Below are 21,796 nucleotides of genomic sequence, written 5' to 3' on the forward strand. Positions count from 1 at the left end.
GCATGAGAGGCATGCAGGCTGTGGCCTGTGGGGTAGGACCCAGGGTAGGAGAGGAGGGGGCATTGTTACTGTTGTGATTCTTTGAATAAGAGAAACATAACAAGTATTTCCATTGTTTTCTCCATAGAGGATCCTTTGCCGTTCGTAAGTGTAGTCAGGATGTTTGCAGAACCCCAGAAGCAGAGGAGGCTGTCAGTGTATAGGGCAGAGTGTATCCAAGCTAATAAACAGCAAAATACACAGGTTTCCATTGCTACTTTTCTCATTCCTCAGACCTCCCTCGAAGCAGACCTGGTATATGGTTCAATTATTTGTGTTGCCAATGTAACATTGGCTATATTATAGCTTAATGTTGGCTATATTATACAGTCAGCAAAGATCTAGGCAGTTATCTGCAAATTGGTCCTGCTTATTTGAGGCACTTTCTTTGATTTTATTACAGTCTTCACCTATACCAATTTTATAATTAAATAATATACATCTAAATATGTCAGTGTACAATACAGTGTGGCTAAATAACTACCAGCTTTTGCAGTCCAAAAACTTGCTGCATATTTCAAAATTGCTTTTATTTCCTAAGAATTAAAGCAACCAATCTTTTTCTATTTAATACCTGAGTTCATATTTTGTGTACTACAGTGGTGCCCCGCAAGACGAACGCCTCGCAAGACGGAAAACCCGCTAGACGAAAGGGTTTTCCGTTTTGGAGGCGCTTTGCAAAACGAATTTCCCTATGGGCTTGCTTCGCAAGACGAAAATGTCTTGCGAGTTCCTGCGGGGTTTTTTCCCTCCCCCCCCTTTCCTAAGCCCTAAGCCGCTTATCAGCTGATCCGCTAAAAGCCGCTAAACCGCTAATAGCGCTAATCCGCTAAGCTGTCAATGGGCTTGCTTTGCAAGACGAAAAAACCGCTATACGAAGAGCCTCACGGAACGGATTAATTTCGTCTTGCGAGGCACCTCTGTACCAGGACTCCTTTTATGCAGGTTACAGCTGCGGAGTTGGTGCACGCGTATCAGACAGTTAAACACAACTTCAGTTGTAACAGTCCTAATTGTGCATACGAACTGAACCAGAAGATACTGCAGGACTGAGCTATGGGAGAACAAAATATGAGACCTTAGTAAGGGATGTTCTTGAGCCAAAAGTTGTTGAAGATATGGTGAAAAAGTTGAAATCTGAAAGTTGAAATCTTTTTCTCCATTCAAACAGATGCCTCCCTCGTGCAGTGCAGTTCTTCACTTCTGAAAATGGAGTCATGAACAAGATGATTGATTCCATTGAGAATCCCAAGGGATTGTGGATTGCATACTGCACACTTTAAGAAAACTGGGATTGCTCAATGTAAACTTCAGTATTCACAATTTGGTCTACACAGTGTTGAGGAAGAAGAAACAGAAACAGAAGAAGAAACAACCCTTTGTTGGTACCGCAAGGCTCATATTGTGCATAACATGGCTTTCAGTTGAACCATGTTTCTGCTCCTGCTTCATTAGGCTTGTTGAGGATTTTCCCAGACTACTCCTCACTAGCTGAAGCTAGACATTAATGCAGAAGTGCAGGATGAGGAAGACAGTTATGTTGTGGAGGTTTATCTCCTTTTTTGCAATCACATTTTTTGTCCCTCATTGTAAATACTGTTAAGCTTGAGGCCAATAACACCACCTGCATAGAACTGTATGCCATTTTGTATTCCTTTAGAGCCAAACTGGCACAGAGATGTGATGAACAGTTTGTTGGAGACCTGACCAAAGTCAAGCTGCAGCAACTTTCTCCAGTTGATGCAAACAGGGCAATGGGAGAATTCATTTTATTCATCGAGACTGCCATTGCATTGAGAAATGGTTTGCTTTTTCAAATTGCAACTGGCTTTTCTACCTCCAGCCCCTCTCCCTCCAAGATGGCAAGTTCATCTACAGACACATTGAAAAGGTCTATGAAAATCTCAGCTTCACTACCAGAGTGGACATGGATAAGCTGTATGATGAAAGTGTAACAGCCAACTGCATTCTGGAGCAGCTTTATAAAGGCTGCTCAGTGAAAGAACAAAGTTGTGGCTGCAAAGTGGATGGCTATATTTACAGCATGTGATCTACCCACTTTGCCCTGTGGAGTGGATTTCCTCCATGATGTTGAACAAATGGAGTAATGTTCAGAACTGGTGCTCTGTGGAACTGATAAAAAGTGAGATCCTGATTTCTCTGAACTTCCATGTGCCGAATTCCACTCTTATTTTGAAGGACAAAGCACTGCTAAATGCAGTAAGGAGTGACAGTAGTCATGGAAGGTGAAGTGGAGAGAAAGACAGACTATTGTCTCAGAACAGAGGGGCTTCTGTGGCCCTTTCCACAGAAATAAAGATATTAAACACCATGTTAAGTTGCTTCATGTTGGTTTGTGTCAAACCAATTACAAATCATAAAGCTTTTGTTTTTCTCCATTGAATAAAGCACTGTGTGCCATTGTAATGACCTTGAAGTCATTTCTGCACCATGTATGGCAATTTTTAGTGCCCCAATTCCCCTGCCCCATCCCTTATTTTGCCTGACCAAAAGGTCGCAATCCCAACATTAGTCCAAGGTGCTCTGGTTCTATTAATTTTATGAAAGCTACATTTCTGACTGTTTCTTCAAACTTGGGAAGCAGGAATCCTGTAGGCTCTGATGACCCAGAACACTACAGACAATCCTAAAACCCTCTTTTGCGGGGGGGGGGGGGCAGGGACTTGCACTAGCAGTTTGATTCTGCAGGTAGCCCAAGATATTCTGGCAGAGGGAACTGGTGTGGAGCTGAAAAGTGAGCCAGGTCAACTGCAGGGCAGGCACACACGGGAGGTATGGAATGCAATTAGCTTTTTATTAACAGAAAACAACACAGCAGAGTTCTCTGGTTTGCCTTAATCCAGTTGAGACATTGCTGAAACTGACCACTAGCTCCACCCTTATCCTCCCCAGTCTTTCACTCTGGATCCCTCCCATGCAAATGGAGGCTGCTTCGAGGGGGGTGAGCTCCTCTGTGCCTGTCTGGCCTGTACAGGACTCTATACGATTGGGGGGGGGGGGAGTAGAGCCAGTAGGACTGGGACTGTCCTGCTGCTGTGTAGCAGGGCCAACCTCTGACTCCTCTCTGAATCTGCACTCACACCATGACTCTAGGCCTCTAACCCTGTCCTGGAAGGCCCTCTTCCTGGCCTCCCCCCATCACTCAGACCCTGCTTCTAGCACCTCCCAGCTTGTCCATTCTGCAGACTGCTGTTTAGTGTACCACCACCAGGATCTGGGATCTGAGTCTTTTGTGTCCTCCCTGGGGGGCTCTTGGGCAGGCGGTTCCCACCACTCTTCCTAATCCAGGCAGCCCTGGACAACTGGGCAGACCATCCTTCTGATCGCAGCATGGAGCTGCCGGTTGGACTGCTCTGACTGTTGTGCCACCTGGCCGAAGGAGCAACATGTGCAGAGTTTATTTCTGCTTTGTTGTGGAATGTACATATAGATATAAATAGTGAGGCCAGTTCAGTCTGTTGAGGCTGGGAGGAGGACTTCCCTGCCTGAGGGCCCTGTTTCGGCCAATCTCCACCTGGCCCAGCCCGGCTATAAGAACTGCGGCTGCGGCTGCTAACCAGCAAGGATGAGGGTATTTTGAGGGAAGTTTTGTTGTGAGTTTTTGCTCTTGTTACTGATATTAACTGAGATTACTGATACTAACTTTTTGCATCTTTATTTTTATGTGGAAATTGTTCAGTTCGGTTATGTAGTTTTTAATGTGCTTTATTTTTATGACTACTTTGTTATGTTTATAATTATGAAAATCTTTTCATTTTGTAAGCCGCCTTGAGCATTGTTTTAACTGGAAAGGCGGCATACAAATAAAAAAATGGTGGTGGTGGTGGTAATTGCCAGTTTGGGCATCTGAGTTTTTGCTGTGGCAGCTATAAATTCAGAGAAGGGTTGAGGAAGGAAGGATGAGGAACTTGCAGGCCCCAAACAAAGAATTGGGGGCTGACAGAGAATTATCATGCTATGAGCTTAGCAGAAGCAAGGCTGAAGGGCTTAACAAGAAGGTGTGCAAGGGCAGAAGAGAGCTATAGCTCTTGAATACACTTTTTGGAGTTCCTTTCTGCCAAGGATAAGCGCAAGCCAAGGTCTGTGCCAAGGTCTTCTTTTTGTAAATAATGGAGGGTTTACAATTGACTTTCCTCTGCTCTTTTCACACGTGGTCCACACATTAAAGCTTTGCGTCTGAACGCTCTTATTTATGTTTGCCTCAAAGCTTTCCCTGTGAAAACCCACCCTTTATCAATCTGCAAAAATCCCAAGTTGAGGTTTGCTCTGATTCAGCTTGAAAGAGTGTTTGCAGGGAAAGCTGGAAGGGATTAAAGCTCAGACCTCTACCTGCAAAAAGCGGGGCAAGGTTAAGTTGAAAAGTCCAGAGTCTATTTTATACTATATGTTTATTTTTGTATGTAGCATTACTGCCACCCTGTGGCATCTGAAAGTAGAATATTAAGTTACAGTACATGCAAGTGAAGTTGCTGACCCATGAATAAAAAAAATGATGGAAATAATTTCCAGAAAGGTTCCCGTGTTCCCATCTGTTGCAGCAAAAGTAACAAAGAATCTTGTGGCATCTTATAGGCTAATATAGTTATTACGGCATGAACTTTCCTAGGTTTGAGTCCAGTTCATCAAATATATGAAGTGTAATCCTCAGTTGGCAGGTATGCACACACATGGTTATAAGGACGGAAATGTAGAGGTCTGAGTTAAATAGCAGTGAAATGTAGAAAGCACAGTCTGCCAATTCAGTTAGATCTTAAATGTATGAAAAACAAGCACAGTGATCCTTCAGAATGGTAGTTGTTGGTAATCACTTTAGCATTGCTAACAGTTGAGGAAATAGTTGTCTGTTTTAAAGTAGTTATGAAGGCATGTTGAGCTACACAATCCACAACTTGGTGCAAGGTTGTTTTTTAAAATTATTTTTCCTTTGAGCATTTCCTCAAATGAACCTTTTAAAAGCCCCAAGGTGGCTGTTAATATATTCTGATAAGTTCCACTTCAATAAGCACCCAGTTGTAACCTGAGTTTATAGCTTTTTATAAGACGTTGTTTGTATTGTTCAATCATGCTTCTTCATAGATTCTGTCTCCTGTATGCAGACCTACATTTATGGGTTCAGAGTTTGTTTATTAAAAGCATTTTTATTCCGCTTCTCAGCCAAAAAGTGGCTCCTAGAGTCGCTTACAAATGTGAATGATAAAATAGTCTCTGCTCTCAGGTGGGGACTGCAGCCCAAAGCGCCTTTGCACAAAGCTTGGGAGTGGGGTTGGTTTGGATGAAGATGTCTGCTGGCACACAGGTCTCCATTTCACACACCAAATGTGCAGGAGGGCAGAAGTGCCACTGGCGGGATCTCTGCCAGCTGCAGCTTCGAGAAAGACCTGAATCGGGGAACTGCAGGGGTGGGGAAGAGCAGAGCTAGTCTGGGATCTGCTGGCCTTCCTGCAAAATATGGATCTAATTAGCAACCCCACCCCACTTTCTGGCCAGTGTGAGCAGCAGGGCTGTGGATATGGCAGTGCCCCCCACTGCTTTGTTAAGCCTTGCTGCTGCCAAAGCCAGGGCACTGGTTGCAGGGCATTGGTTGCAGCCTTACAGTCTAAAACACATGACTCATAAGGAAAAAGGCTCTGGAGGGAGGAGGGTGGAAAAGGGAGAAACTAGAAGAAGCATAATCCACAATACGTTTACAGTGGTACCTCAGGTTAAGAACTTAATTCGTTCCAGAGGTCCGTTCTTAACCTGAAACTGTTCTTAACCTGAAGCACCACTTTAGCTAATGGGACCTCCCACTGCCGCCGCACCACCACCGCACGATTTCTGTTCTCATCCTGAAGCAAAGTTCTTAATCCAAGGTACTATTTCTGGGTTAGCGGAGTCTGTAACCTGAAGCGTCTGTAACCCAAGGTATCACTGTATATCAGAAAGGAACGCTGTGATGCAAACTCAGCTGATGTTCAACAAACAATTCCCAGGAAAGATTATAGAATCTAGAAGAGAGACTGGTTAACCTGCTTGAGCTGTCCCAATTTATGTGATTTCCAGGAGATACGTCAAATAACCAGAGAGGGTTCTGGCATTTTTCATTTACAACTTTTGTGTTTCCCATCACCATTGATCTAGTGCACTGTTTACACTGAGGCTGTGGGTTATGACCGTAACTACAGCTAAAGTGTGGGCGCCACAGAAAGCAGGAGTTATCTCCTCTCTTCCCCATTTATGAAATGAATGGCATGCATCAGCTGTCAGGGTGGCCATGTGTCCTCTTACAGGGGACAGTTCTCTGCTTGACAGGTTATCGCAGGACAGCCCTCTCTTTGAAGGAGTCCTCTGTTTGAAGGGGTTTCCAGTCCACATCTGGTTTAAAGGTAAAGAACTCCAAGAAGGGAGCATATGCAGGTGGGTGGGTCTTAGCAATGCCCAGAAACAGCACCTGGAGATGAATTTCTGTTTCAATAATTGTCATTATAAAATTGCATCTATGCATACAATTTAACATATTAAACTAATATGTATGCTCTTTCATGTTGAGGCATTTCCTTTTTCCTTGGCAATGCTTAAGTGGCTACCCTGGGGTGGAAGGATCAGTCAATTTCACTTCTCACAGTTTCTCGTTTTTCCCCAATGTAAAGGTCAGGTCTCCAATCCCAGAATACTGTTCCTGGCAAACCAGAGATCGCTAGATGGAAGAATGTTTTCTAACTGCGACTGCTTTTAGAATGTTTCTAAAACAGTAATTGTTTTGAGAATGCTGTTGCTTTGCTTCTCTTTTTTAAATTGTGGATCTGTTTGAAACCCTGGGCTCCTTTGGGAGGAAAGGCAGGATGTAAATTCAATAAATACAAATAATCCCAATGCCAACATTTGACCAGTCACCATTCCCCACAAGTATCACAATCTAAAGTTGGGGTAGGCCATTCGGTACTTTCCTGATGTCATTGGACTGCAGCACATTTGCTCAAGGGAAGAGAAGCATTGTCGTCCAGCAACATGTGCAAGGCAGCACATTAGCTACTCCAGATCTAAAGTAGTATAGGGTAAGAATTTGAATTTCAAGCCATATGCAAGGGCTGCCAGCAGTTAGGTATTTCATCACACCTATCAGTGAAATGTGTTGTTCATACTTCTGCTATTGGGGGCTGACTTCATTCACAATGTCAACTATTTCTACCTTATATATTGTCAGTGTGCCTTCTGCATGTCCAGGTTAATTGATAAAGGCTGCAAGCCTCTACTCTACTGTAAATATTACTTGTTTCCAGTTAATTCTAACCACTGCAATCCTAGCCTTTTAGCCGATTTTTCTCCAGTAAAAAGAAATTGGAGTAAAAACACAATACTTGCTGAATATTGGGGTTTTCTGCCTCAAGCACCAAAATACCTAGTGCAGTGCACCTTGACTTGGATGGTGGGTTTTTGGTTCTTTGCTGTATTTATATCAGACCTTTTTCTCCAAGGAACTCAGGTGGCATGCAGGGTTCTGTCTCACCTCATTTAATCCCAACAACATCCCTATGGGGTAGGTTAGGCACAGAGGTAGTGCCTGGCCTACGGTCACCCACTGAACTTCATGGCCAAGAGGGGATTTGAACCCTGCTCTCCCACATCTCCCCACTGTTGCTACTCTGCCTCAGACAGCAAAATGCCTTGGGCTGGCCCTGTACCTTGTTCCCCCAAATGTCAGCATTCTTAACATTCCATCACTTTGTATTGAAACACAACATTTAAATAGCCATTGTCATGGGTTGTGTTTTTTTAAAGTCTTTCTTCTTTGTGTAATCAACCCACTTATGAGACTATTTCATGCACTTGAAAAATGGGTTCTGGTTCACAAAATCTTCTGCCACAGGCAATGTCTTTGGACCCATGTAATTGCACACTCCCCCTGATTGGTTGGCACAAAGTTTGTGTGGCGGTTGTACACTGCCACTGTTTGCTAAGTTTCATTCTCATTTGTGCTGAGATGATGTGGACAGAGCCACCCTCCTTACAGTGACACTGCTTGCCTGGATGGATAACGGCAAGGTCAGGGCAGTGGGAGGGGGGATGATGGCCGCACAGCCACAGCCTTACCTGCTCCAGCCCCATTCAGGTAAGCAGCAGTGAAGCAGGGCAGCTCCATGATTCTGCTCCACTACATACATTGCTACTATATAATAATAATAATAATAATAATAATAATAATAATAATAATAATAATAATTTATTATTTATACCCCACCCATCTGGCTGGGTTTCCCCAGCCACTCTGGGTGGCTTCCAATCGAGTGTTAAAAAAAATACAGCACCAAATATTAAAAAGTTCCCTAAACAGGGCTTCCTTCAGATGTGTTTTAAAGAGAAGATAGCTGCTTATTTCCTTCACATCTGAAGGGAGGGCGTTCCACAGGGCAGGCGCCACTACTGAGAAGGCCCTCTGTCTGGTTCCCTGTAACCTCACTTCTCTCAATGAGGGAACCACCAGAAGGCCCCTGGCGCTGGAGCTCAGTGTCCGGGCTGGACGATGGGGGTGGAGACGCTCCTTCAGGTATACAGGACCGAGGCCGTTCAGGGCTTTAAAGGTCAGCACTGACAGCATCATTACACACCACTTTCCAGTGCATTTTCTTGCACTTTTCTTATCACATTTTTTTAAAGTGTGTTTGTTGAATGGAAGCACTAAGTCCCCTTCAACTGTGCAACCTCAATTTGCTTGTGTATGATCATATCTCTCATGGATCTAGATATGGATCACATCTAGAAAACAGTGTCAATTGGGAAGCAACTACTGCATGACTGTTATTTTGACCTATGTCCACTGGTTGGAGCTGATGGCAGCTGTAGTCAAAAGCAGCCAGTGGGCAACAGCTCTTAATGACATCTCTCCATGCTACCAAATCTCCTTTTGTTTACTTGCATACTTTCTACTGGGCGTTTGTACATTTCCAAATCATGCTTTTCCCCTGTGATAATGTTATGACGTATTTCCCTTTCTTCCCAAAAGGAGAAGGGCAATAAAATCTCTAGGCTATTGAATTGAACAGAACAGAAATATATAGAAATATATATATATTGAAAGAGCAAGTGAAGCGGAAATTTAAAGCCCCTCTGCTGGGAAAAACAGTATAAATAACTGAAGACATCTTGTAAACAGTGCGGTCATAACCTTGAAACATTAAACAGCTCTCTGGGATCTGGCGCATCAGCTGCCTCTGGACTGAGCTTGTTCAGGGGAAAGAGACCAGCACTTTCTGTTTATCTCTCGGCTTAATCTCCCACCGAGTAACAAATCAATTCAATTCAATAGAAAGAAAGTTGTTTAAGTTAAGAAGCCAGAAGGCACCATACAGCTGGGCCAAGCAGAGGTATACCCTTCCCCCAAATGCAAATCACTCTACTCCATCAGTATTCCTTAATTCTCCTTAGGTGCAGCCCCTGGCTCTACCACCTCATAATGTGGTCATGTCTCTCCAGGGGCTTCCCAGTGGTATCTTTGAATCAGGCTTTTACCACTCATGGGCAATGTTTCCTTCAAGCCACATCGCAAAGGGATTAGCACCAAACCTGTTTAGATAGCCAAGGCTCATGTGAAGTAAAACAAAGATGAGAATTCATTTGAGAATATACCACAGCGGGGGCACCCAAACTATGGTTTGTGCATTTCCAGCAGTCCACCAGCAAGATTAATATGGTCCGTGGAGTGTCCCTATTAAATATTTCATATTGGTTTTTAAATCGTATTTTTACTGCTTCGCTTCTTCTGTTGCATTTTAATGTATTACAATTTGAATTCCATAGAATTCGGGTTGTAATACAATGAAATGAAATATAAAAAAATGAAAGTAAAAATATAATTGAAAAGCATACTGCAACCAGCACCACTCATTGCAATTGTTAAAACAAACAGAAGAAAAAGCATTAAGGAAAAGCATTAGGACTCCCAGCAATTTCCAAGTGGCTCAGTGGCAAAGGATTTTGGGAACCACTGTGCTACAGAATGCTATGTGTTCACTTGAGAGCAATTACATTTTTTCTTCAATGGATTAGGAATGGAGGATGTCAAGTTTCACGAAGTTGAAAGAGATCCGAGCCAGCAAACCTCTTAAGAAATTAAGCATCGCTAATATTTTATACTGAGATTATCACTGAATCATCAGTGTATGTCTGTGCATATAACAAGGCTTCAGTGATTCAATCATCATGCACTGAACAACATTGTTTAAGTACCTTCTGTGATGCATAGAAGGCACAGATTTAGTATGTGTATTTGGGGGACATCCTGATTTTAGAAAATTCTGACAACACCTTTGCCCCCAAACTGTGATGCAATGTCTGTTAGTTAATTCTGGTCATCCGTCTGGCAGACAACAAAATGAGACACACCTCTGATAGACAGCAAGCATATGGGACGCTCTGTACCAACGTCAGTGAGCCTAGGATTGGAATAAGGAGGATGAAGAGTGGTAGCCAGTCAGGATTGTGTTAGTGCTTGCCAGGAAATATAAGTGTTCATGTAGATGCATGACCTATTCAACTCAATCCACATCAGGTGGATAACAGAGAAAGCAAACATGCATCCCAGCAAGTTTTCATCAGATTTATTAAAATCCCATCTCTTTCCTGAGCTTTAAAGAACATCTCACCCAGGTTGGTCTTACAACACTTCCTCAAGGTGCTGAAGCTTGAACTTGGGGGATTCAAGGTTTGGGAGTGGGGAGATTAAGGGTTTTGTGTGTGGGGGGGGGTGTGCATTTTTATCCCACCTTTTTCTCTTGAGTTTGGAGTACATGGTTCTCCCTCATTTAGTCCTCACAACAACCTTGTGAAGTAAGTTAGACTGAGAAGCAGAAACTGGCTCTTTTGACTGCCTCCCCCGGAGTCTCACTGCCCCCCCCATTGTTTCTGGATGGTTGGGGGATCCTTCATAGAATATTTAGGGGTAAAGGTAAAGGGACCCCTGACCATTAGGTCCAGTCATCTCGCTTTATTGGCCGAGGGAGCCGGCGTACAGCTTCTAGGTCATGTGGCCAGCATGACTAAGCTGCTTCTGGCGAACCAGAGCCGCACACGGAAACGCCGTTTACCTTCCCGCTGGAGCGGTACCTATTTCTCTACTTGCACTTTGACTTGCTTTCGAACTGCTAGGTTGGCAGGAGCAGGGACCGAGCAACAGGAGCTCACCCCGTCACGGGGATTTGAACCGCCGACATTCTGATCGGCAAGTCCTAGGCTCTGTGGTTTAACCCACAGCGCCACCCGCGTCAGCTTAATTTGATACCCCCTATAATTTGGTTTTCCAAAAAGTAACCTATTCTACATAAAGGAAGGTCCACAGCTGAACGAGGATGTTAAAATGTAAACTCATAACTTTTCTCCACGTTGCACCCAGATCCTAAACACGTTATGTGTATGCGCCATTGAAAGTGGACCACTTTTCCAAACAAAATGGCTTAAGAGCAATCCCACTGAAAGCAAACAAAGCCAGCAACCTAATTCTAGACACACATTGGGCATCAAATCCCTTTGAAACCACAGAACATATTTCCCAATAGGAAACAACTTTTTTAATCCTGCAAGCACCTTCCTTACAGACAACTCCATTGAAAGAAATGGTGCCTACTTCTAAGCAGCGCTCTTCCACTTTCAGTCTTTGCATTGGCAACATTCAAAAGAGACACACTCTATACTAAAAGACATAGTTTGTATCTTCAGTAAAAAGTACTCCCTATAGTGTCTTCAGTACATGGGCAATTTAAAACTGTGTTTCCCACATCCACTGCCATATTAACCATGTTTGCATATTATAAATCCTAGTCTTAGGCTATAATCTTATATATATTTACCCATTGAATTTACTTACTTATGCACAGGAGTCTGTTAAAGTTGTTAATAGTGAAAATGTTTCAACATCTAGTTCCTCCACCTTGATCAGTTTCTGGATTGAGCTAACATCACAAAACATCTGATTCCACAACTAATGTCACAATGCCTTCACTTCCCAATCAAAACTCTCATTACATTTTGGAGGGGTGTGTGTGTGCTTTCTACAAGTTTAGCAGCCCCTGTGCTCTGTTTTTCTAGCCCTCGAAGCCACCCACCCCGCAAGGACACAGTCTAGCTCTTCTTAATTATAAAAATAAACATTTTGCAATCTAGGGTCAAACAATTTTGCATTGTAATGCATCACACCATTTAAAGGTTTGCAAATGAACTGATAATATGGTCCTGTTCAGCGATTTCTTTTTTAAAAATACTGTATCTTTTAAAAGAAACCCAAGCCACTATATGTGCTATTTTCGTTTCCTGCTAAGGACCAGTGGTTTTTTTTCTTTTTTAATTGAAACAAAATACAGCAAAGCCTGTCTGAAGAAAATATATCCATAGAATATCTTTAATGTGAATTCTTTGAGAGAGATGTGACTATCGAAATAATTGATTCTAGGAATCGCAGTCTTTCACAAGAAGGGGGGGGGGCACACAAAAACAGACAGTGGCAAAGTCTAGGAGGAGGAATCCAGAAAACAGCCCTTGAACCAGCAAGGCGTTGTTGCAGGATAGTCAAATATATACAAGTTAATAAAGTTAAATACGTGCACTGTGGGATTTCCCCCCTTCTTCCTTTGGCATGGTGCATTTGGTCTCCTCTTCAGATTTAGTGTGTGTTTTTATTCCTCACGGGGAAGCGATCTGGTGGCTCCTTCCTTTCTCACCACCGCCAGTCCTGCACACGAGTAAGCCCACATACTTGCATGCACAGGCAGAACCTCCTGCATGCAAACAAGGTTGCTGTTCCCAGGCTTGGACATCTTGGGTCAGGATGCTGTAGGGCCACACAACCGAGTGGTGCTCCCTGTTTCTTTCAGCTCGTTCTCCGGTTTGCCAGCAACCATAAAGGGCCATGTCTGGAGCCATAAGGGAGAAAACAGAATAAGAGGGAAGGAGAGATGAGAGAGAGGGAGGGAGAGAGAGAGAAGATCAGTGTGCTTTAAATGGTGTAGTACTTGGACGGCGATAAAGCAAAGCCAACTGTCAGAATTTCATAGACTACCCAGGTGTTCTTTCTAAACAATGAGAAGAAGTGGTTAGACTAGACAGTTTCAGCTACTGAGCGTAACCAGGTCTTTAAGATGGCTCCGCCGTATTGTCTAGAATCACAGCGCAAACACAAAACACTTGGTCCATAAAAGCATCTCTCTCTCTCTCTTTGCGCGCGCGAGTGCGCGCTCTCCCCCTCTCCCCATAGTTCGCTGTAATCCTCTGGGTGACGGGTCACGCTTTATTTATCCTCGATAGCAAAATGTGCCACGTTCGATTAGAAATGATAATGTTTCCCTAAAGCATATTAATTGACACGGCTCACACAGGCAGATTGTGGCAGACAGATTTAAAACCTGTCCATTCTCTACTGGGTAACGTCAAAGCACGGCTGCTGCTTTGTTTTGAAAATGATAACAGCGTTATCTGGTTCTAAAAGCGTTTCAGAATTGGCCATTTCGTTTCTCTTCCACGATATACTTGGCTTTTGGTTTCCAAAAAGTTCCTTTGAGGTGAAAAGCCCTTCAGTTGAACGCAGTGGGTGTGTAAATTTTAAAACTGCGAAAGCCATTATATCCGCTGCATTTCTTTCCAAACATAAAGCGTTACAATTACTTGAGGTTGTTTTTTATTTTTTAAAAAATGTCAAATACTTATAATTTTAAAATCTGCCCAGCTTTTTATGCTTGTTACAGAAATCGCTGCACTACCATCTTATGGTTTAGAATAAAATTAAACAATAATACAATAACGATGACCAAATTAACATAGTCCGGACATATTATATAACAAAAATCTTATCTTCAATCAGAACATATTTTGGAAACATTTTTTTGTGCTTCGTTGCTTACTGATTAATGGGGCATCTTTTTGCTAAAATAATTATACTCATATAAGTATGGACACCAATATTATGTTAATTTTTGTCAATAACGAATACATTTTAATTCAAAAATATTCTGTTAATATTAACATATTTAATTGCTGTTGCTGTTTTTGTAATCGTTTTTGATTATATAAAAAATGACTCCTTTTTTAATTTTCCAGAACGACAATTTTTATGGAAAATAGAGAAAGGAATGCGATTTTTTCCATGGCACTCATTCATTTTCATTTAATATAAAAAGTCTTGGACGTTTAAAACCTGGGGGATGGAGTTTGTTCCGCTGAGCTGTAAGGATTTGCTTTTGTGTTTTAAAAATATAAACCATTTTAGTCGCTGCAGCAAGCTATTGAGTTTGCTGCCCTGTCCCTCCCTACCTGGGACTAAGCCCCATGGAACTATATGGGATTTACATTTGAGTAACCACTAGACAGGTATTGGATTGCGCTGTAAGAGATGCTAAATATTTCAATTCCTGGGGACATAACTGGTTGCCCACCCACCCGTGGAACGGGGTTTTAAATATATTTTTATGCCTTATGGTTGCCCCATTTAGAATCTCCCCCTGTCCTCTTAGTTATCTGGAGGTGGGATGCAGACGGTTCCCAAACATTCAAAGCCGCCCTATTCCTACTCCTCCTCCCCTTACTGGACCCAGTGGTCAGAAATGTGAACGTGTGTCATCGCCCGCGACCCCCGGACAACTGGAACTGACAGAGACTCCTGACGACAGAACATGAAAATAATGGGGCAGCTGCACGCTAACCTTCAAAATTCGTTTGTTGTTGTTTCATCTTGAACTTCCAATAATAAAAGTTACGACGTAGGGTTGGAAATAGACACGGGAGGTCGCGCATTCCGACGTTCGACGCCCTTCAGTGAATTAATCGGGCGTCTCTCGCAGTTCAGTTAGTGTCCTCGGCTAGAGAAGCGCATCCCGCCGTTTGAATAAAACGAAGCGGGTGGCCCAAGTGCCTAACCTAATTCTGTGGCGCCCACCCAAGCCCCCAACTTCAATCCTGAGCGAGAGGGAGGTGAGAAAGGACTGGCTCTGAAAGAGCCTCGCTGTGTCTGAAGCAGGCTGCCACCCGGGGTCTAGTCGCCAAAGGCGACTGGAGAGGACTTAATGCGAAGTAGCATCCCTCTCCCCTGCCTGCACTTACCCCGGGGTGATCCAGCTCGGGTGGAATAAAGAGGAAGGGAGGAAATTCCCAGCCCAACCGTTCCAGGCCGTATTCGACGAATTTTTTAAGCAGCAACACCAAGGGTGGTTGGGGTTCCTTGGTTTTTTAGTTATGTATTTTGTGTTCTCTTTCTGTATTTTTCTGTTGTGAACAGGAAATTCTGGGATTTTCAGATGAAGGGCGGTATACAAATTTAATAAATGACAACAGCAACAAAAACTTAGGTATAGAGAACTGAGCTCAGGGAATGACAGCTCCTCCGAATAAATAAAGCAGCAGAGCAGCCAAGCGAGGTTTGCTGGGGGGGGGGGGTGTTATTCTCAGAACCCCTGGAGAGCAAGCGCGTCGAAGGATCTTTGGGGCGCCCCACAGCTCCTGCCCGGTTTGTGCCAAGTGGGGCGGGGGCTGCTCTCCCGTTTCCTCCCACGGAATCAGGGTCGCCTTTAGGTCAAACACGTCCGTGGTGATGGTGTGTGCTTTGAAAAAAGAGGCTTTCGTGCCGTCGGGGCAACACTTTGGGGGGGGGGGCGAGACCAGAGCCTCCACTCAGTGGAATGACCGGGGCTAATGGACCACGTTTCCCAGCAAGGACAAATAAGTTGTTACTTAAAAAGCGACAGACGGGGAGGGCCGGGGATGGTAAAGTTTCTGGGTCTAAAAAGAAACCTAGCTACCCGGAGCTGATGGATCGGGCTGCCTGTAAGCCTGCAGAAACCGACGTGACCCCCCTCCCTCCCAAGCGGAGGTGGTGGGAAAGGGGAAGAGGGCAGAGCTGGAGGTATGGGCTGCTTTGCACGAAGGGGCCTGTCCGGACTCCGAGCTGGTCCCGGGCGCTGCCTCCCTGCCTCGCTTCCGTGGGGTGGGCGTGGGGGGCGCTCTCCCTTCCAGGCCGCTTACCAGGTTGACGGGGTGGATGTAGCCGTTCTCGTACTTGTCGCTGGCCAGGATCTGCCGGAGGTGCGCGATGTAGCTGGAGGCCAGGCGCAGCGTGTCCAGCTTGGAGAGCTTGGTGTCGGGCGGCACCCAGGGCAAGGTGGTCTTGAGGCGGGAGAAGGCTTTGCTCAGCACCCGCATGCGGGCGCGCTCGCGGGCGTTGGCCGCGTTCCGCTGGACCTGCTTGCCCTCGGGGCCCAGCACGCCCACGCCGCCCAGCGGGCTCTTCTTGCCCGGCGCCTTCTTCCGCTTGCCCGACGAGGGGGCGCTGCCTCGGCCCTTGGCAGGGGAGACCCGATCGCCGCCTCCCCCGGAGCCCTCGTCGTTGCTCTCGTGGCAGCGGAGGGGAGCCGGAGGCGCCGGCAGCGGCCGCGGCGTCGGGGAGCAGCCGCCCATCTTCAGGCTGCCGTCGCATTCCAGCATCTCCCCCTCGGGAAGGTCTTCTGCATCGCTCAGGGAGCCCGTGGACATGGTTGGTGGGGGCCGGCAGATGCCACCTGGCAGGAGTGGGCAGCCGCAGGCGGGTGAGCCCGCCGCGCCTCGGATCCCCTCCTGGACCTCCCTCCCTCGCCCGCCTTCGGACGGTGAGAGGGAAGGCTGCGAGGAGTTCGACGAGGCGGACACCGGAGTCCTTTATCCTGGGGGGATGGATGGGGAGCCGGCCGGCCCAGGGGAGGGGCTTCCCCGGGGCTGGCCACGGCCCCTGCCTGATCGCGCCAGTCTCTCCCCACCCGCGTTCCTGGCTGAAGCAAGAGGGACTCCAGAAGTAGATCAGGGATCTTAGCAGGGCTGCCACCTTCTTCACTTCCCTTGGATTTTGTCTCTCTCTCCTTTGTCACCCAGTCTAGCTCCTTGGATGTCTCCCTTAGAGATGAGCCTTTCTAAGAACAGGCCTTGTTGCTTTCAGAACTGAATGGAGGTCTCCTATTTCAAATATCACGACTCTCTCTTTTTTTGCCGAATGGATCCAATGCCAAGCTTTCTCTCTCTCATTTCTATCAGCGCACTGAGGGAAACTGTAATATTTTGCTCTTGAGCATTCAAGCAGTTTTCTGTCATTACAACGACCCATGGACCCGTGGAGCAAGGAGGCTTGTGAGGGAAGCAGAGAGAGGAACTTGTCTCAGTGGAGCAGAAACTGATGATGTGGACCTTGCACATCATTTGCCCTGCTGATTATACCAGCTTCTTCTTCTTCCAGGCCAAAGATAGGTACAGCAGCACAACCCATTAAAGCACCAGCCATTTGCCCTAAAGATGGTGTAGACTTAAATTCGTGTCTGCCCTAGTTTCTGTTGGGCTACAACCTGTATTCAGTTGTAGTAGTAGTAGTAGTAGTAGTAGTAGTAATAATAATAATAATAATAATAATAATAATATACTCAGAAGTGCAGAGGTAGCTAACTTGGTGTCCTCCAGAGGTTGGTGAACTACAGTTCCCATCAGCTCCAGCCAGCATGGCCAAGGATAGAGAATGATGGAAGTTGTAGTCCCCACAATAACGAATGATGCTGAAATGTTACACTGGTATTCTAGCGTTTTCAGGGTTTATTGTTATTTTTCAACTGACCCTGCCTACTCTCTCCTCTGTCTGTGAAGTCAGTTCTAAAGTTAGTACGCCTTACAAAAGGGTGCAACTCATTTACTTCTGAATAGTTCCATCATGGGAACTGTTTCCGTGTGTTGGAAATCATGGCTATTGTCTGAAGGAAAATTGTGGCTTCAGTCTGAGACTCCATACCTGGGATTTTGGGTCAACACGCAGAGGGTCAGTCTTTTGTGTCTGGTTATTGGAGGGTGCCACTTTTTTTGTTCACAAGTAAATTTGCAGGGAAGAGGAGTTTGAAACCCAGAAGCTGGCTTGAGTCGTGATTAAGACCTACAGTTTGGAGCCAAGGGATCTGGATATTGTTCAGCTCCGCTATGGACTTCCTGCACGACCTTTGGCAAGTCAGTTTAACCTCTCAGGGTTTGAGTTTCCCCATCTGTGAAATGGGAATGATAGATACTAGAGTTTCACTTATTCACAGCTGTGGTGTGAGATGTAATTCATCAATGTTTTGCTGGAAATCTAGAGCTCTTCCCCTGTGTACTGCTGACGTAAATGTAGAATGAAGTGTTTTAAAAATATTTTCTTTGATGCTACATTTTTTAAACACACAAAGAAACCTTCCCTCTCCTATCCTAAAATAAAAAATAAAATAAAAGCCTAAACAGATGATTACCTACAGTACATTTTAAAAAATTGCATAAGGAGTTGCCTTTAAACCAAAGTGACATGTCAAGTAACGACTTCCTTCTTCCAATATCTATATACTGGATTTATGGTTATATTTATCTGGCTCTTTTATATGCCTGGAAAAGATGTGTATAAGATCCACTTCCTGGGGGATGGCATTTGAATAAACAAATAGGGCTCAATCCAGTTCACTGTGAGTGCAGCATGCACTCACACACAAAGGGATCCCCACAGGACAGGAATGTGGAATCTGTGGCCTTGCAGATGTTGCTGGATTACAGCTCCCATCATTCCTGACCACTGGCTATACTGGCTGGGGCTGATTGGACAGAAGTATAGTGTCCTGATCAAGGGAGGTAATAGTTCCACTCTATTCTGCCTTGGTCAGACCACACTTGGAGTCCTGTGTTCAATTCTGGGCAACACAATTTAAGGAGGATGTTGACAAGCTGGAACGTGTGCAGAGAAGATGATCAAGGGTCTGGAAACCAAGCCTGATGAGGAATGGTTGAGGGGGTTTGGTATGTCTAACCTGATAAAGAGGAGATATGAGAGACATCATCAAATGTGGGGGTAACAGAAGATGGAACAAGCTTGTTTTCTCCTGCTCCAGAGGTTAGGATCTGAACCAATGGGATCAGGTTACAAAGGGAGAGTCTGGCTTAACATCAGGAAGAACTTTCTGATTGTAAGAACTGTTTGACAGTGGATCAGACTCTCTTGGGAGGCTGTGAACTCTCCTTCACTGGAAGTTTTTAAGCTGAGGTTGGTTGGCCATCTGTCATGTATGATCTAGTTGAGGAGGCTGGATCTGCTGCCCTTGTGCATCCTGCTGCCTGAGGCAGCCACCTCACCCTGCCACCCCTACCTTAGCACATCATCTCAGTCCTGTCTATTCCCTTCTCATGGCACCAGTGATAAAAGGCCATTGTGCAGAACAGGAGGCCATATTTTTAGGTTTATTTTGGCAGGGTACACCTAAAAGAATCTGCTATACCAGCCACATCCCCTTTTCTCTTTTGCTCTGCATCTGTGTCCTGTATCTGCAGAAGCTGAAGTTCTTGGATGCTATTTGGCCCTCAGCTTACGCTTTTCTGGTCACAATATTGGATCCAGGGACTGAACCTTTTCACATGCTGTATTTGAATCTTGCCAATTGTACGATGTGGAACTGGATTCAGAGAATTAATTCCCCACCACCACCACCACAAGAAAGATGTGATAATGATTAAGTGATAATAGAGAGTGCCCAAAGAACTCCCAAGAGGTGATGGTCTTCATCACACTTCATATAAACTAGATCCAGTGTTGTTTCTGAGGTTTGGTGAGCATACCAACAGAGGAGCCAGCTATACTTTGGCTGCTTCAGGAGACCCAGTTCAATGGAGACCTCAGCATTTAAAAGTGTGCTAAAGGTTGTTGCATGATATTGATCCTCCTCCTTAATAATGAGCAACAAAACTGTCTTACCTCTTTATCTGCATGTGCTTCATTCAGCCATGGAAAACACCAAAGAGCCAAGAGTGAAACTGAACCCCTTGCCATTTCAGTGCAAGCTAACACACTCCATGCACTGGCTAACACCCTCCACACTCCCCTTAGGCTCCAACCCTAGGCAGGCTTACCTGAGAGTAAGTCCTATTAAAATTAATGAGTCTTTCTTCTGAGTCAACATGTCTACAAGTGTTAGCATCATGTGATGCAGTCTGTTTGTGTTTTCACTGTACTTTTAACTAAATAGACTGTCAGCATTTCGGGCTTAATTAATTATTAGGAATTGTTACTTTAGACCATCCCTTCTTCCAGCCGCCCCCCTTTAAATTACTAATCATCAGGTCTGAGATTTATGGTTCTTTCTTATTTTACGTGCCTGGTTGTTGTTTGTGCAGGTGGACCTCTAAATGGCCGTTTTCCTCAGCCAAGATTTATGATCCAAGTGATTGATACCAGGAACTTGTATGAGGAGCCTCCCTCAGTTTGAGGATGACCAAAATATCAGGTAGACAGTCGCTCATGTCATTGAACATGAGCAGGCTGAAGTGATGGCACACAAAATGAAAGTTTCTTACCCAGAACTCTAGTGGACAGTGCAGGGTTAAGAGACAATGGAGTTCCTGGATACTTTCATGCATGGCTGTTTAAGCTGAGATAAAGGCCTGCAAGAGTCTGGATTCGAAGTAAAAGTTAACAACAGAGGTTTCTACCGCTGGGGGCCCATGCCCTAAATCCTTTTAAGTACCAGTAGCATGTAATGGAGGAGGATGTAGCGTTGAAAATTCAAAAGCAGGAAATATGGAATGTCTTGAGCTGTCTCAAAACATGCATTTAGCATTATTTCAGAACAACCCAGATTCATTACTGGTCAATATTCTGAAAGAGTCTGCCTGGACAAATTGCTAACATTCAGTTTATGCATCTTGAATGACCTTTTAAAACAAAATAATAATACAGTGTTTTTTAACTCTATGATTGTTAGGTGTGTGTGTGTGTGTGTGTGTGTGTGTGTGTGGTTAAAAAAGGTACACATGTACTTTAAAATGTCCAGTTCAATGTGCACATGACTTGAATCCAAATGTGGTAGAAGTGCCACTGATATAAGCTAAAGTTTTAAAATTGCAGTGAGAATGCCAGCATTTTGCCAGCACTAGAATATCCAAGCAGCCATGGATTCAGTGAGTTGGCAGGTCCAGTTCAGAACTGCATTTATTAGTGATTCCATAGCCTGACCTTTGCACACTACTGCAATCTTGGTAATGTCACATCTGAAATCGATTACAATATTACATACCATATAATACATCTGGTTTTACAGTTGGGCCACAACTAGATTTCTCCACAACAAAGAATATGGCCTTATGCCATATGAAAGAATAGCCACACTGAGCTGTAGGCAATCTTAAAAATGCCCAGTACAGAAAAAAGGTTTGACATGCTTTCCACACAGAGTCACAGTGATGTAATCAGAGCACAGCAGAGGCTGCAAGTTTCTTAAACGTAATGCTGAATCTGGCCTTAGTGATGAGAAATGCATCAGTATAGCTCCGTCGGTAGAGCATGAGACTCTTAATCTCAGGGTCGTGGGTTTGAACCCCATGTTGGGCAAAAGATGCCTGCATTGCAGGGGGTTAAGTGGCCTTTGTGGTCCCTTCCAACTCCACAATTCTATGAAATATTTATAAAATGTTTTACCACACTAAATGTTGCAATTCCTTCTTCGAAATATTCAGAAAAGCCTTAGAGTGTGTTTGGGGCAGGGAGGCGACTCCAGTGTTTCACGACAACTTATAACCCAAAGATTAAAAGTGTTTTGATTCCGAATCTCTCTTTACATGCTGTTTCTACGTTGGCTAATCCTTTACATTTTTGTGGTTTATGAGCATGATGAAACCCGTTGATAAGAAATCATTCGTTGGGTTTCCTTCCCAGCAATTAGACTTGGATATAGTTCTGAAAGATGATTCCAGCTTCTTAGAGACATAGAACTAC

At 44.5% G+C, this 21,796-nt stretch overlaps 1 protein-coding gene across 1 annotated transcript; it reads right to left on the reverse strand.

Moving 5' to 3' along the window:
* Positions 1 to 12,400: 12,400 nt before the first annotated feature.
* Positions 12,401 to 17,084, reverse strand: TCF21 (transcription factor 21). The gene is made up of 2 exons (XM_079970623.1): positions 16,036 to 17,084; positions 12,401 to 12,938 (listed from the first exon to the last, which is right to left on the reverse strand). The coding sequence occupies exons 1-2, from the start codon at positions 16,540 to 16,542 to the stop codon at positions 12,849 to 12,851; spliced, it is 597 nt and encodes a 198-aa protein (XP_079826749.1). The 5' UTR covers positions 16,543 to 17,084; the 3' UTR covers positions 12,401 to 12,848.
* Between the last annotated feature and the right edge of the window lie 4,712 nt (positions 17,085 to 21,796).

Source organism: Podarcis cretensis (assembly GCF_951804945.1).
Source record: "Podarcis cretensis genome assembly, chromosome: 3".
In the NCBI taxonomy this organism is placed as follows: Eukaryota; Metazoa; Chordata; class Lepidosauria; order Squamata; family Lacertidae; genus Podarcis; species Podarcis cretensis.

Excerpts from the sequence above, each read along its gene's own strand:
- TCF21 (XM_079970623.1), bottom strand. The coding sequence starts at position 16,542 with ATGTCCACGGGCTCCCTGAGCGATGCAGAAGACCTTCCCGAGGGGGAG. Across the intron at positions 12,939-16,035 it reads ACATCCACCCCGTCAACCTG|ACATGGCCCTTTATGGTTGC; the intron begins GTAAGCGGCCTG and ends TTATGGCTCCAG.